General features: G+C 46.2%; 1 protein-coding gene across 1 annotated transcript in view; it reads right to left on the minus strand.

Moving 5' to 3' along the window:
• Window positions 1-1,905: 1,905 nt before the first annotated feature.
• Window positions 1,906-14,149, minus strand: part of LOC123724477 (kielin/chordin-like protein) — a 39,386-nt gene continuing 27,142 nt past the window's right edge. Inside the window, 17 exon segments of the mRNA XM_045688251.1 lie at window positions 1,906-2,569; window positions 2,686-2,879; window positions 2,992-3,095; window positions 6,242-6,406; window positions 6,488-6,589; window positions 6,691-6,802; window positions 6,896-7,068; window positions 7,353-7,481; window positions 8,037-8,147; window positions 8,253-8,341; window positions 8,453-8,552; window positions 8,702-8,784; window positions 10,267-10,387; window positions 10,493-10,575; window positions 11,267-11,440; window positions 11,559-11,652; window positions 11,738-11,820. Coding sequence (XP_045544207.1) covers window positions 2,352-2,569; window positions 2,686-2,879; window positions 2,992-3,095; window positions 6,242-6,406; window positions 6,488-6,589; window positions 6,691-6,802; window positions 6,896-7,068; window positions 7,353-7,481; window positions 8,037-8,147; window positions 8,253-8,341; window positions 8,453-8,552; window positions 8,702-8,784; window positions 10,267-10,387; window positions 10,493-10,575; window positions 11,267-11,440; window positions 11,559-11,652; window positions 11,738-11,820 — 2,135 coding nt within the window. The 3' untranslated portion in view covers window positions 1,906-2,351.

A 14,149-nucleotide genomic window follows, 5' to 3' on the forward strand; every position in this document is an offset into this window, starting at 1 on the left:
CGATGTGTGTCTGTGGGGTACAGTTTTCCTGTGTTCAGCAACTGTACGTCCTTGTAGATCTGTAGAATCAAGGTTCAGAAACACACCCCAGTCAAGGTTTTTTTACTCTCAAATGTCTGAAATATATGCACAACTTTTGAAAACATGGCAGAGGTTTGAACTGAGAACCTTGTGAATAAAATGTTGAGTTACAAGTTGTAATGCTTTTAAATCATTATTGTGTTACAGTAGTCAGACAAATGTGTCTATCTCTTAAGATATGGCCCAGTACATCCCTGGGGCCAAGCTTCCTGCCATCCAGGACCTATATAATAGGCGGTGTCAGAGGAAAGCCCAAAAAACTGTCAGACTTCTCACCCAAGTCATAGATTGTTTTCTCTGCTACCGCATGGCAAGCAGTACCGGAGCACCGTGTCTAGGACTAAAAGGCTCCTTAACAGCTTATACCCCCAAGCCATAAGACTGCTGAACAGTTCATTAAATAGCCATTGGATTATTTACATTGACCCCCCCCGTTTGTTTTTTACACTGCTGCCACTCGCTGTTTATTATCAATGCATAGTCACTTCACCCCTACCTACATGTACAAATGACCTCTAACCTGTACCCCCGCACACTGACTCGGTACCGCTACCCCCTGTATATAGCCTCGTTATTTTATTGTTACTTTTTATAAATGTTTACTTTAGTTTATTTGGTAAATATTTTCTTAACCAACAGTGCAGTTCAAGAAAGAGTTAAGGGCTTGTAAGTAAGCATTTCACGGTCTTCACATGTTGTATTCGGCATATGTGACAAAGTTTGATTTGAACTGGTCTGTTGACTTGGAGCAGAGTCAAATGTAGCAAGATTACAGCAACATGCTGAGCTAATCAGAGCATGCTAGCTAAGCATTTATCAACCTCTTAGCTACTCATGTTGAATGAATAAATAGAGCTAGATAAGTGTCAAATATACAAGTGAGTGAGCTAACATTTGCTTTATTGAAATTAAGTTGAATAAGCTATATGAACTTAAGAAAACGTGGAAAGTTATAATTTTCTTATTTACTGACCTATTTGAGACCTAGCTAGCTAACTCTATTTTATGATTAAGCATTAGTAAGAGGTAGCATTCTGCTTAGTCAGTTAGTTCAGTTTAGCTTTTTATGTTTCTGCCCCCAGGAAAGGATAACAGTCCATTACAATTTATTTTTTGCTCATATAGCTTAAACAAAAACGTGAGGGAGGGGAAGAGGTTTTTACAATACAGCTTGGCAATAATAACAGATTTGCCTGTCAAACCTATTGAATTGAAACAGAAAAGAGTGGACTATACACAAACACAACCTAACTTTTATTATACCGGTTTGTGTTTGTGTCAAATTCTGTATAGCTGTGTGTGTGTCCTACATGCCAGTGTGTTCATGCAACAGCTTGTGGAACAGAACACACACATCCTGGAGAAAGCTGTCCTCCTAGAGAACAACGTAAAAACTGGTGAAGCCTACCGACACAGTGCTCCATCACACCCTGGAGAGAACACAGTGCTCCATCACACCCTGGAGAGAACACACAGTGCTCCATCACACCCTGGAGAGAACACACAGTGGCTTTACACATCAAACATTGCACACATGGATACACACACACAATACGAATAAAGACAGTACTGGGGAAAATAAACATTCTCAGCCAGTGTCTTAGCTGTTCCATGTTTACGCCATAGACTGATGAATTATACACACTATTGGCATGGTTACGTCAGTCTCCCCGACAACAGAGAAATTCCTTTACCAGGAAACAACAGTGAAAGTTGTCTATCAGCCTCAGACAGGTGACACCTGACCATGTTACTGGTCTCACGTAGGCACAATTAGTTTCCCTGGCCTGTACAATGTAATAAAACACGCCCAAAAACCACACGTTGGATAGTCATCTTTATTTGTTGTGAAATGGCAGAGGGAATGTGTCCAATATTGTAAGTCTGTGTAGTCTGGCATAACACATAATACCATAATACATTCAAATAACTCCCCGTGGATACAACAGAGAATGAGGTTTATACAGTAAAAGCACCTGGGATGTAGTGGAGTGTAACATGTCAACACCTTTTTATTTTCTCAACAGTGTTTTCCCACTACATCCCTACAGAGCACGATAGTGGATCAGCAGCCCTATCCTGAGCGTTAGAGGCACAGAGTGGTCACATCACACTTAACAGTACAAACATAAAATACAGAGAATTCATTACAATGTTGATAAAAATGAATTCAGCTTCACAGAATGTTAATAAAATCCAACAATAAAGTCCACAGGTGAGTGAGACACCTCCTCAGACAGTTCATTCACACTGGGAGAGGTCCGTGTGTGTTAGGACTTGCCATGTATGATCTTGGGGCATGTCTCTGGTGGTACACAGTGGTTGTTGTGTAGTACCAGTCCAGCAGGACACTGGCAGCCGGGCACACAGGGTTTAAAACAGTGGCTCTCTATCACCCCTAGTGGCACGTCACGGTTAACACAGGTCACTGGACATGGGGGACCACATTCATCAAACACGAAACCACGCTCCACTGGACAGCCCACCGCTAGATCGAGAGAAAGAAATGGGCAGGGAGAGAGGGAGAGATTATGTCAACACAGAGAGATGGGGCCTTTTACTGTGGTAAAATTTTTTATACTGTGGTTTTGTGTTTGTATTTACCACACAGTGAGGAGCTCCTCCAGGACAGTTTAGCCCCAGCCTCTCTGCACTGCGCTGCGTAGGCCTCCAGGGCATCACACAGACACTCATCAGCGTTGGCTCCGCAGGCACATAGGTCATAGACACATGCTGCATACCAGGGCTCTGGAGCCACCAAGTGGTGGCAGGTATGGAACACTGCAGACTTCAGAACCCTGAGGAACAAAGGTCAATCAATCAATCAATCAATCAATCAATCAATCAATCAATCTAGCAGGCAAGCTCAAGCTCAGCTAACGTTTTTGAAAAGTCTGGTTTGTGTGTTACCTGCAGCGTGCATTAGCCGACTTCCTGGCCTGGTAGCCTGCTGCCTTACAGGGGTCAATATCCTCCCCAGGCTGACATGGCAGGCTGCTGTTACCACTACCCACCTACAGGGGAGATAGAGATAAGAAATAAAACTAACAAGTAATTAAGAACAGCAGTAAAATAACAATAGCGAGACTATATATAGGGGGGTACAGGTGCAGAGTCAATGTGCGGGGGCACCGGTTAGTTGAGGTAGTATGCACATGCAGGTAGAGTTATTAAAGTGACTGTATAGATGATAACAGAGTAGCAGCGGTGAAAAAAGGGGGGGGGGGGGCAATGCAAATAGTCTGGGTGGCCATTTGATTCGATGTTCAGGAGTCTTCTGGCTTAGAGGTAGAAGCTATTAAGAAGCCTTTTTGACCTAGACTTGGCGCTCCGAACACTCTATGACTAGGGTGGTAGTAGTCTAACCATTTTTAGGGCCTTCCTCTGACACCGCCTGGTATAGAGGTCCTGGATGGCAGGAAGCTTGGCCCCAGTGATGTACTGGGCCGTACGCACAACCCTCTATAGTGCCTTGCGGTCGGAGGCCGAGCAGTTGCCATACCAGGCAGTGATGCAACCAGTCAGGATGCCTCGATGGTGCAGCTGTAGAACCTTTTGAGGATCTGAGGACCCATGCCAAATCTTTTCAGTCTCCTGAGGGTCAATAGGTTTTGTCGTCACGACTTCACGACTGCCTTGGTGTGCTTGGACCATGTTAGTTTGTTGGTGATGTGGACACCAACCTGCTCCACTGCAGCCCCATCGATGAGAATGGGGAGTGCTCGGTCCTCTTTTCCTGTAGGCCATAATCATCTCATTGTCTTGATCACGTTGAGGGAGAGGTTGTTGTCCTGGCACCACACGGCCAGGTCTCTGACCTCTTTCCTATAGGCTGTCTCATTGTTGATCAGGCCTACCACTGTTGTGTCATCGGCAAAATGAATGATGGTGTTGGAGTCGTGCCTGACCGTGAACAGGGAGTACAGGAGGGGACTGAGCACGCACCCCTGAGGGGCCCATGTTAGAGGATCAGCATGGCGGATGTGTTGTTACCTACCCTTAGCACCTGGGGGCGGCCCATCAGGAGGCCCAGGATCCAGTTTCAGAGGGAGCTGTTTAGTCCCAGAGTCCTTAGCTTATTGATGAGCTTTGAGGGCACTATGGTGTTGAACGCTGAGCTGTAGTCAATGAATAGCATTCTCACATAGGTGTTGCTTTTGTCCAGGTGGGAAAGGGTAGTGTGGAGTGCAATAGAGATTGCATTATCTGTGGATCTGTTGGGGCGGTATGCAAATTGGAGTGGGTCTAGGGTATCTGGGATGATGGTGTTGATGTGAGCCATGACCAGCCTTTTCATTGCTACCGACATGAGTGCTACGGGTCGGTAGTCATTTAGGCAGGTTACCTTAGTGTTCGTGGGCACAGGCACTATGGTGGTCTGTTTAAACATTGGTATTACAGACTCAAACAGGGTAAGGTTGAAAATGTCAGTGAAGACACTTGCCAGTTGGTCAGCGCATGCTCGCAGTACACATCCTGGTAATCCATCTGGCCCTGCGGCCTTGTGAATGTTGACCTGATTAAAGGTCTGACTCACATCGACTGCGGAGAGCGTGATCACACAGTCTCCCGGAACAGCTGGTGCTCCCATGCATGTTTCAGTGTTATTTGCCTTGAAGCGATCATCAAAGTAGTTTAGCTCGTCTGGTAGGCTCGTGTCACTGGGCAGCTCTCGGCTGTGCTTCCCTTTGTAGTCTGTAATGGTTTGCAAGCTCTGCCACATCCGATGAATGCCAGAGCCGGTGTAGTATGATTCGATCTTAGTCCTGTATTGACGCTTTGGCTGTTTGATGGTTCATCGGAGGGCATAGCGGGATTTCTTATAAGCTTCTGGTTTAGAGTCCCGCTCCTTGAAAGCGGCAGCTCTAGGCTTTAGCTCTGTGCCGATGCTGCCTGTAATCCATGGCTTCTGGTTGGGGTATGTACGTACGGTCACTGTAGGAATGAAGTCATTGATGCACTTATTGATGAAGCCAATGACTGATGTGGTGTACTCCTCAATGCCATCGGAGGAATCCCGGAACATATTCCAGTCTGTGCTAGCAAAACAGTCCTGTAGCTTAGCATCTGCTTCATCTGACCACTTTTTTATTGATCTAGTCACTGGTGCTTCCTGCTTTTAATAATTTGTAAGCAGGAATCAGAAGGATAGAATTATGGTCAGATTTGCCAAATGGAGGGAGAGCTTTGTATGCATCTCTGTGTGTGGAGTAGAGGTGGTCCAGAACTTTTCCCCTCTGGTTGCACATTTAATTAACATGCTGATAGAAATTTGGCAAAACGGATTTAAGTTTCCTTGCATTAAAGTCCCCGGCTACTAGGATTTCTTGTTTGCTTATGGCGGAATACAGCTCATTAAATGCTGTCTTAGTGCCAGCCTCTGACTGTGGTGGTATGTAAACAGCTACGAAAAATACAGATGAAAACTCTAGGTAGGTAGTGTGGTCTACAGCTTATCATGAAATACTCTACCTCAGGCGAGCAATAGCTCGAGATTCCTTAGATATCGTGCACCAGCAGTTATTTACAAAAATACATAGTGCGCCGCCCCTTGTTTTACCAGATGCCGCTGTTCTATCCTGCTGGTACAGTGTATAACCAGCCAGCTGTATGTTGATAGTGTCGTCGTTCAGCCACGGCTCCGTGAAGCATAAGATATTACAGTTTTTAATGTCCCGTTGGTAGTTTAATCTTCCGCTTAGGTCATCGATTTTATTCTCGAAAGATTGCACGTTTGCTAGCAGAATGGAAGGAAGTGAGGGTTTATTCGATCGTCTACCAATTCTCAGAAGGCAGCCCGCCCTTCGGCCCCTTTTTCTCTGCCTCCTCTTCACGCAGATCACAGGGATTGGGGCCTGTTCCCGAGAAAGCAGTATATCCTTCTCGTTGGGCTCGTCAGACTTGTGAAAGGAAAAAAAGGATTCTGCTAGTCCGTGGTGAATAATCACAGTCCTGATGTCTAGAAGTTAATTTCGGTTATAAGAGACGGTAGAGGCTACATTATGTACAAAATAAGTAAAAAAATATGTTACAAACAAAAAAACACAATCGGTTGGGGACACGTAAAACGTCTGCCTTCCTCTCTGGCGTCATTTTACACAACTACAGGAGTTGTGGTTAACACTCTACCTACAAAGTAGACAGACACACACTCACTCACCTTCCAGCTGTTTCCAAAGTCGGCCTCTGATTGACTGACTTTTCCTGCAGGGGTTCGTAGGTCGTCCTGGGGGTAGTTGTTGAAGTTGCCACAGAGACCACAGGTGTGACCTTTATACGACCCCGGTATACTCACTTCCAGGTGGGACCGCCCACTCCACAACACCTGAGGAGTTCAGACATGTAAGAGTTAACACAGGTAAGGGTTTAGACAACTTAGAGTAAATAGATACAGTAGTTTTAGTACCTTTAGTCCTATATTAGTGTTGAGTAGGATGGTATTTGTCTGGCGCTCCAGGTAGATGTATGGTTCTTTGAGGAAAGGCAGGGTGACAACCTTGTAGTCCACCTGGAATAAAAACACACCTCAGCTCAGATTGGCTCTCACCTCTTACACACATACTCTGATTGGCTCGCTGCTAGAACATTCACAACCAGAAACCCACTCACCCTAACGACCCAGTCCTGGAGTAGCTGCACTACCACATCTCCTATGAAAACTGTCACTTCTTTGGTCCAGGACACTCCCTTTCGACCACGGTCATCATTGGTCGCATGGATACTGGACACGCACAGGTGTACACAAATTAGTTCAAATCAACCAAATACCAAATCTCGCATGAATCTTGTTAACAGAAAAAGCATTGCTTTGTACCTGAAGTCCCCTCCGTCACAGTCCTGGGACAGTATGTAAGTGCAGGCCCCCTGGAAGTGGAGCATGCGGCCATCGAAGGTCCTGTAGTGGGGATCCCCAAATGCTACGCAGGTGGCTGGCCGTGGTATGCAGTGGGGACAACACACACCTGGGATCACAGCAGGAGTCTCATCCTGTTACACACAAGAGTCAAACGGAACACATAGTTAGAATACTAAGAAACCAGATGGAACACTGAAAGATCAGACAGAAAACACTGCGAGACCCAGACAGAACACAGAGTCAGACGGACCACTGAGAGGCCAGACGGACCACTGAGAGGCCAAAAAGAACTAATAGACCAGACGGAATACCGAAAGAACATATGGAACACTTAGTCAGACACAACACTGAGAGACCATACAGTACACTGAAAGACCAGACAGAACACTGAGAGACAAGTGTGTGTTATATTGACCGCTGCACAGCCTAGTGGAGGACAGCGTTGGCTGTAACAGTGTACGTCTCCAACCACACAGGTACAGCTGGTACACTCATCCACTTCCCACTGTTCATTAGACTGGTACACAGAGCCTTGGTACACACACTGCACCCCGAGTCTGAAACACACACACACACACATTATTTAGTGGTATATTAACAGTTTAGCTGTGTAGTGGTGATATTGCATAGTTTTTTTTTAGCCCTTTTTCTCCCCAATTTTGTGGTATCCAATTGGTAGTTACAGTCTTGTCTCATCGCTGCAACTCGTATCGAGTTGGGGGAGGCGAATGTCGGGAGCCGTGCGTTCTCCGAAACATAACCCAACTAAGCCGCACTGCTTCTTGACACAATGCCAGCCGCAACGATGTGTCGGAGAAAACACCGTACACCTGGTGACTGTGTCAGCGTGCACTGCGCCCGGCCCGCCACAGGAGTCGCTAGTGCGCGATGGGAAAAGGACATCCCTGCCAGCCAAACCCTCCCCTAACCCAACAACGCTAGGTCAAATGTTTCTCCCGGTCACAGCTGGCTGCAACAGAGCCTGGACTCAAACCCAGAATCTCTAGCGGCACAGCTAGCAATGCGATGCAGTGCCTTAGACCACTGCGCCACTCGGGAGGCCATTGCATAGTTATATATTTTAGTGGTTAGCGAGTACTGTAGAAGCGGTACCTTGGCACTCGTAACAGCATTTTCCAGGAGTCTTCATTCTGACCTGCTCACACTCCACAGGAACACACTCCTCTATACTGCACTCAATGTAACCCAGCTAGAATACACACACATACAACAATGGACATTTGTGCCATTTGTGCGATTCTGTGAGTGTTTTAGCGCACGTGTGTACGTGTGCATGTGTGTTTGTGTAACTTACATTACAGGTACATGTGACGCACTCATCTTCACTGTCTGTCCAGCTCTCACCATTAGACACATGCCTCTTCCCACCCTCGATAACACACTCTGAAAGAAACACACACACACACACTTGACCACAGGGTTTTGAGGTTAAGGTTGGGTGTTTGAGAGATGGGGTTTAGGGTGTATGAAAACGGGGTAGGGTTGAGCGTATACCGTCACAGATGGGGCAGCAGGAATCAGGGGGTGTGTGGTGTTCTTCAGGGCGGCAGCTGAGAGGGGGGCAGCTCTGGTGTAGACACGTCCATGTCAGGTCCTGATCAACGCAACAACACACAGGGATACAGGTTATATATCACTAGTCCAACACACAATACACAGCTTTATATTATTATACCACTATTCCTACACACAATATACAGCTTTAAACAGACAAACACAGGTCAGGGGTTGTTGCCATTGTACCTTGCACTGGCAGGTGAAGCAGGGGTCGTCTGTAGCCAGGACCTCGTTACCGATCAGAGTGGCCGTGCAGTTACTGAGGGGCTCTACACAAACGCGTGCACACACACACAGGTTAGTGGTGGGCGGGTCATCTGTTTGTTCACCCGCACCCGCCTGCAATTGCTAATAACCCATCCGCAACTGCCCAACTATATGTGATAAAGTGAAGATGTGAGGCCTGAACCCAACCCGAACTTGTTCATATAGAAACATGTCCTGTAGGCTACAGTCAGAGACGGCGGAACAATATTTTGACAGAGGGTGGAGGATTTTTTTGACTGATTTAGATTTATTTCTGTTTATAATTTACAACATATTGGTAGGCTATTTGTTAGTCAACGTAATTAGATTATGCAGCTTCTCTTCTGTCATTATATAAGTATGTTGCCCTTATAGACTAAATAAACCATTGCTCACCAGAATAATATCATGAATTGATAGAATTAATGCTTCAATCTAGTTGACATCGGTAAAGTTCTCTATCATCTCTGCTTCTTTTGTGGAGCAAAGACGTTTAGGGACCGGGGAGAACATGCAATAAAAAAATACAAATTCTGTTGAAGATTTCCAAATGACATCAGTTTGACCGGTTGTCAGGAAATAGAAAGCTGTGAAAACAACCCAACATGTTTTGGATAAGATTTCAGTTTGGCTTGGATGCATATTTTCTGTGGTTGAAATACTATTAGCTTTTATGATGCTGATAAAAATAGCACCTCTACAGACGGTATCTAACTGTGCATGCACATTCTCTCAAGACGCTGAAATAAATAATAATTCTCCACTCCTGTTCCTGAGTAAAAATTGCCTTGATAGTGTATAATTTTACAGCAACCAATGCTTAATTCTGCAGGAGTTAATATTAAGGCTATGTCAAAGGTTATAGACCTACAGTCAGTGTCCAGATTTCAGTTTCCATTTAACCCATCTGAACAGTAGGCAGTTCCCTTGATGTGCTATAGGCCTATTTTGAAGTCCCCTTCTTGAGACTGTCAAATTTGTATATCGCCTCACAATCATCACATATAACATACTGTAGCCCGGCACAGCCATCATCAACTTCTACCATTTCACCAAATCTTTCTCAAACAATACTTTTATGGCCCTTCCTTCTCTTTATTTTAATCTCTTCATTTCACAGCTTTTCTCTTATTGAACTCTGACATTGTCCTTTGGCGCTCGTACAGTTAGGCCTAAAGCTTAGGCTAATGTCCTAATGCCAGAAGCCTAAAATAATGAAAGAAAAACCTCAAGGTAGTCTATACAGTATATACATTTGATAAATGTTTAGATTTTTTAAAGTATTGTTTCTCTTTATTCAACCAGCCCGCCATCCACCCTTCATCCACACAATATTTCATGACCCTAAATCCGTTATAAGTCAACCCCTGCCTCATTAACACAGGTTACTGGAAGCTTTAGAGTGAGAGTGAGAGAGTGAGAGAGAGTGAGAGAGAGAGAGAGAGAGAAAGAAAAATAGTGTTTGTGTGCGTGTGTTAAACTGATGTGTGTGTATGTGTACTGACGTGCGCAGACAGGGCAGCAGGAGTCTGGTCCAGAGAACAGGATGTTGCTTTTAACACAGTCCACCAGGCTGGGACACTGCTTACGGTAACACCTCAGGTGCTGCTCTCCATCTGGCATCACCTGGACACAGGAAACAATGACATCACCTGCTACAATACTGTATCTAGACACGCTGTGTGTGTGTGTGTGTGTGTGTGTGTGTGTGTGTGTGTGTGTGTGTAGTACCTCGCAGGTGCAGATGTGACAGGGGTCATCTGCAGGGTGGAAGCTGTCTCCTGGACCGTACACTCTGCCCTCAAACACACAGTCTGACCAAACACACACAGAGACACTGATCACAGTCTGACCAAACACACACAGAGACACTGATCACAGTCTGACCAAACACACACAGAGACACTGATCACAGTCTGACCAAACACACACAGAGACACTGATCACAGTCTGACCAAACACACACAGAGACACTGAACACAGTCTGACCAAACACACACAGAGACACTGAACACAGTCTGACCAAACACACACAGAGACACTGATCACAGTCTGACCAAACACACACAGAGACACTGATCACAGTCTGACCAAACACACACAGAGACACTGATCACAGTCTGACCAAACACACACAGAGACACTGATCACAGTCTGACCAAACACACACAGAGACACTGATCACAGTCTGACCAAACACACACAGAGACACTGATCACAGTCTGACCAAACACACACAGAGACACTGATCACAGTCTGACCAAACACACACAGAGACACTGATCACAGTCTGACCAAACACACACAGAGACACTGATCACAGTCTGACCAAACACACACAGAGACACTGATCACAGTCTGACCAAACACACACAGAGACACTGATCACAGTCTGAACAAACACACACAGAGACACTGATCACAGTCTGACCAAACACACACAGAGACACTGAACTAAACAGAGGAACACAGAAGGTAAACAGGGTGTGTGTGTATTATAGTTACCTGCACACACAGGGCAGCACTCCCCAGGTACAGTGACGGTGTTGATGCAGGGGGACAGACAGCGAACCTCCGAGCAGGTGGTCACTCCGTCCACACACATACAGCTCATACAGGGAGTAGAATCTGCAAACCAGCTACTGCCCTCAGCATGCTCCTCTCCGTCATACACACACCCTGAGATACACGCACACATAACATTTTGCATCCACAGAGCGTGCTAAATTGTGTAAACCTGACCAATAACTTGTTAAATATATGGGAGGCAAATACAAAGCCCAAGCTGGTGTTTTACCTCTGCAGCGAGGACAGCACGTTCCTGGTTCTGTCAGCTGGTGCATACAGGTCAGCTTAGGACACTCTGGACCCACACACTGCACCTTCCCTGCCTGGAACAAAGACACATTATACACACACATACGCCGCAGACACCTGCACACACACGCAAGAAAGAGAGAGGAGATACAGTCTAACCTGACAAGTACATGCTGTGCAGAGGTTGGAGCTGGGATTCCACTGCTGTCCGTCACTGTACTCCTCACCCTGGTATACACACACTGAGAGAAACAAACACACAGGGAGTTTAACAGGAAAGTTTTCTAATGCACCGTAACCTGCAAAATAGTTGCATGGTGTAATTGTAACAACATACAGGAACTCAAGTCCTTTTGTTGACCTGACCTAGAATTCCTCACAATCAAATGCCGACCGTATTATCTCCCAAGAGATTTCTCCTCGGTTATTGTCACAGCGTGTATATCCCCGTCAAGCCGATACCACGACGGCCCTCAAGGAACTTCACTGGACTTTATGCAAACTGGAAACCATATATCCTGAGGGTGCATTTATTGTAGCTGGGGATTTTAACAAAGCAAATTTGAGAACAAGGCTACCTAATTTATATCAGCAAATTGACTGTAGTACTCGTGCTGGCAAAACTCTGGATCACTGCTACTCTAACTTCCGCGATGCATATAAGGCCCTCCCCGCCCTCCTTTTGGCAAATCTGACCACGACTCCATTTTGCGCCTCCTTCCTGTAGGCAGAAACTCAAACAGGATGTACCCGTGTTAAGAACTATTCAACGCTGGTCTGACCAATCAGAATCCGCGCTTCAAGATAGTTTTGGTCACGTGGACTGGGACATGTTCCGGGTAGCCTTAGAGAATAATATCGACGAATACCCTGATTCAGTGAGTGAGTTTATAAGGAAGTGCAGTGGAGATGTTGTACCCACCATGACTATTAAAACTTACCCTAACCAGAAACCGTGGATAGATGGTGGCATTTGCACAAAACTGATAGCGCAAACCACCGCATTTAACCTTGTTAAGGTGACTGGGATTATGGCCGAATACAAACAGTGTAGTTATTCCCTCCACAAGGCAATCAAACAAGCGAAATGTCAGTATAGAGACAAAGTGGAGTCGCAATTCAACGGCTCTGACACAAGACGTATGTGGCAGGGTCTACAGACAATCACAGACTACAAAAAGAAAACCAGCCACGTCACAGACACCGACGTCTTGCTTCCAGACAAACTAAATACCTTCTTTGCCTGCTTTGAGGATAATACAGTGCCACCGACGTGGCCCGCTACCAAGGACTGTGGGCTCTCCTTCTCCATGGCCAGCGTAAGACATTTAAACGTGTCAACCCTCGCAAGGCTGCTGGCCCAAACGGCATCCCTAGCCACGTCCTCAGAGCATACGCAGACCAGTTGGCTGGTGTGTTTACGGACATATTCAATCCCTCCCTATCCCAGTCTGCTGTCCCCACATGCTACAAGATGGCCACCATTGTTCCTGTACCCAAGAAGGCAAAGGTAACTGAACTAAATGACTATCGCCCATTAGCACTCACTTCTGTCATCATGAAGTGCTTTGAGAGGCTAGTCAAGGATCATATCGTCTCCACCTCACCTGTCACCCTAGACCCACTTCAATTTGCTTACCGCCCCAATAGTTCCACAGATGATGCAATCGCCATAACACTTCACACTGCCCTATCCCATCTGAAGAAGAGAAATACCTATGCAAGAATGCTGTTCATTGACTATAGCTCAGCATTCAACACCATAGTACCCTCCAAGCTCATCATTAAGCTTGAGGCCCTGGGTCTCAACCCCGCCCTATGCAATTGGGTCCTGGACTTCCTGACGTGCCGCCCCCAGGTGGTGAAGGTAGGAAACAACATCTCCACTTTGATGATTCTTAAACACTGGGGCCCCACAAGGTTGCATGCTCAGCCCCCTCCAGTACTTCCTGTTCCCCATGACTGCGTGGCCATGCACGCCTCCAACTCAATCATCAAGCTTGCAGATGACACAACAGTAGTAGGCTTGATTACCAACAACAACGAGACAGCCTACAGGGAGGAGGTGAGGGCACTCGGAGTGTGGTGTCAGCAAAACAACCTCTCACTCAACATCAACAAAACAATGGAGATGATTGTGGACTTCAGCAAACAGCAGAGGGAGCACCCCCCTATCCACATCGACAGGGCAGTAGAGGAGAAGGTGGAAAGTTTTAAGTTCCTCGTTGTACACATCACGGACAAACTGAAATGGTCCACCCACACAGACAGTGTGGTGAAGAAAGAGCAACAGCAACAGTGCCTCTTCAACCTCAGGAAGCTGAAGAAATTTGGCTTGTCACCTAAAATTCTCACAAACTTTTACAGATGCACACCTGAGAGCATCCTGTTGGGCTGCATCACCGCTTGGTACGGCAACTGCACCGCCCACAACCGCAAGGCTCTCCAGAGGATGGTGCAGTCTGCACAATGCATCACCGGGTGTAAACTACCTGCCCTCCTGGACACCCACAGCACCCGATGTCACAGGAAGGCCAAAAAGATCATCAAGGACAACAACCACCCGAGCCA

Source organism: Salmo salar, chromosome ssa10 (assembly GCF_905237065.1).
Source record: "Salmo salar chromosome ssa10, Ssal_v3.1, whole genome shotgun sequence".
Classification (NCBI taxonomy): domain Eukaryota; kingdom Metazoa; phylum Chordata; class Actinopteri; order Salmoniformes; family Salmonidae; genus Salmo; species Salmo salar.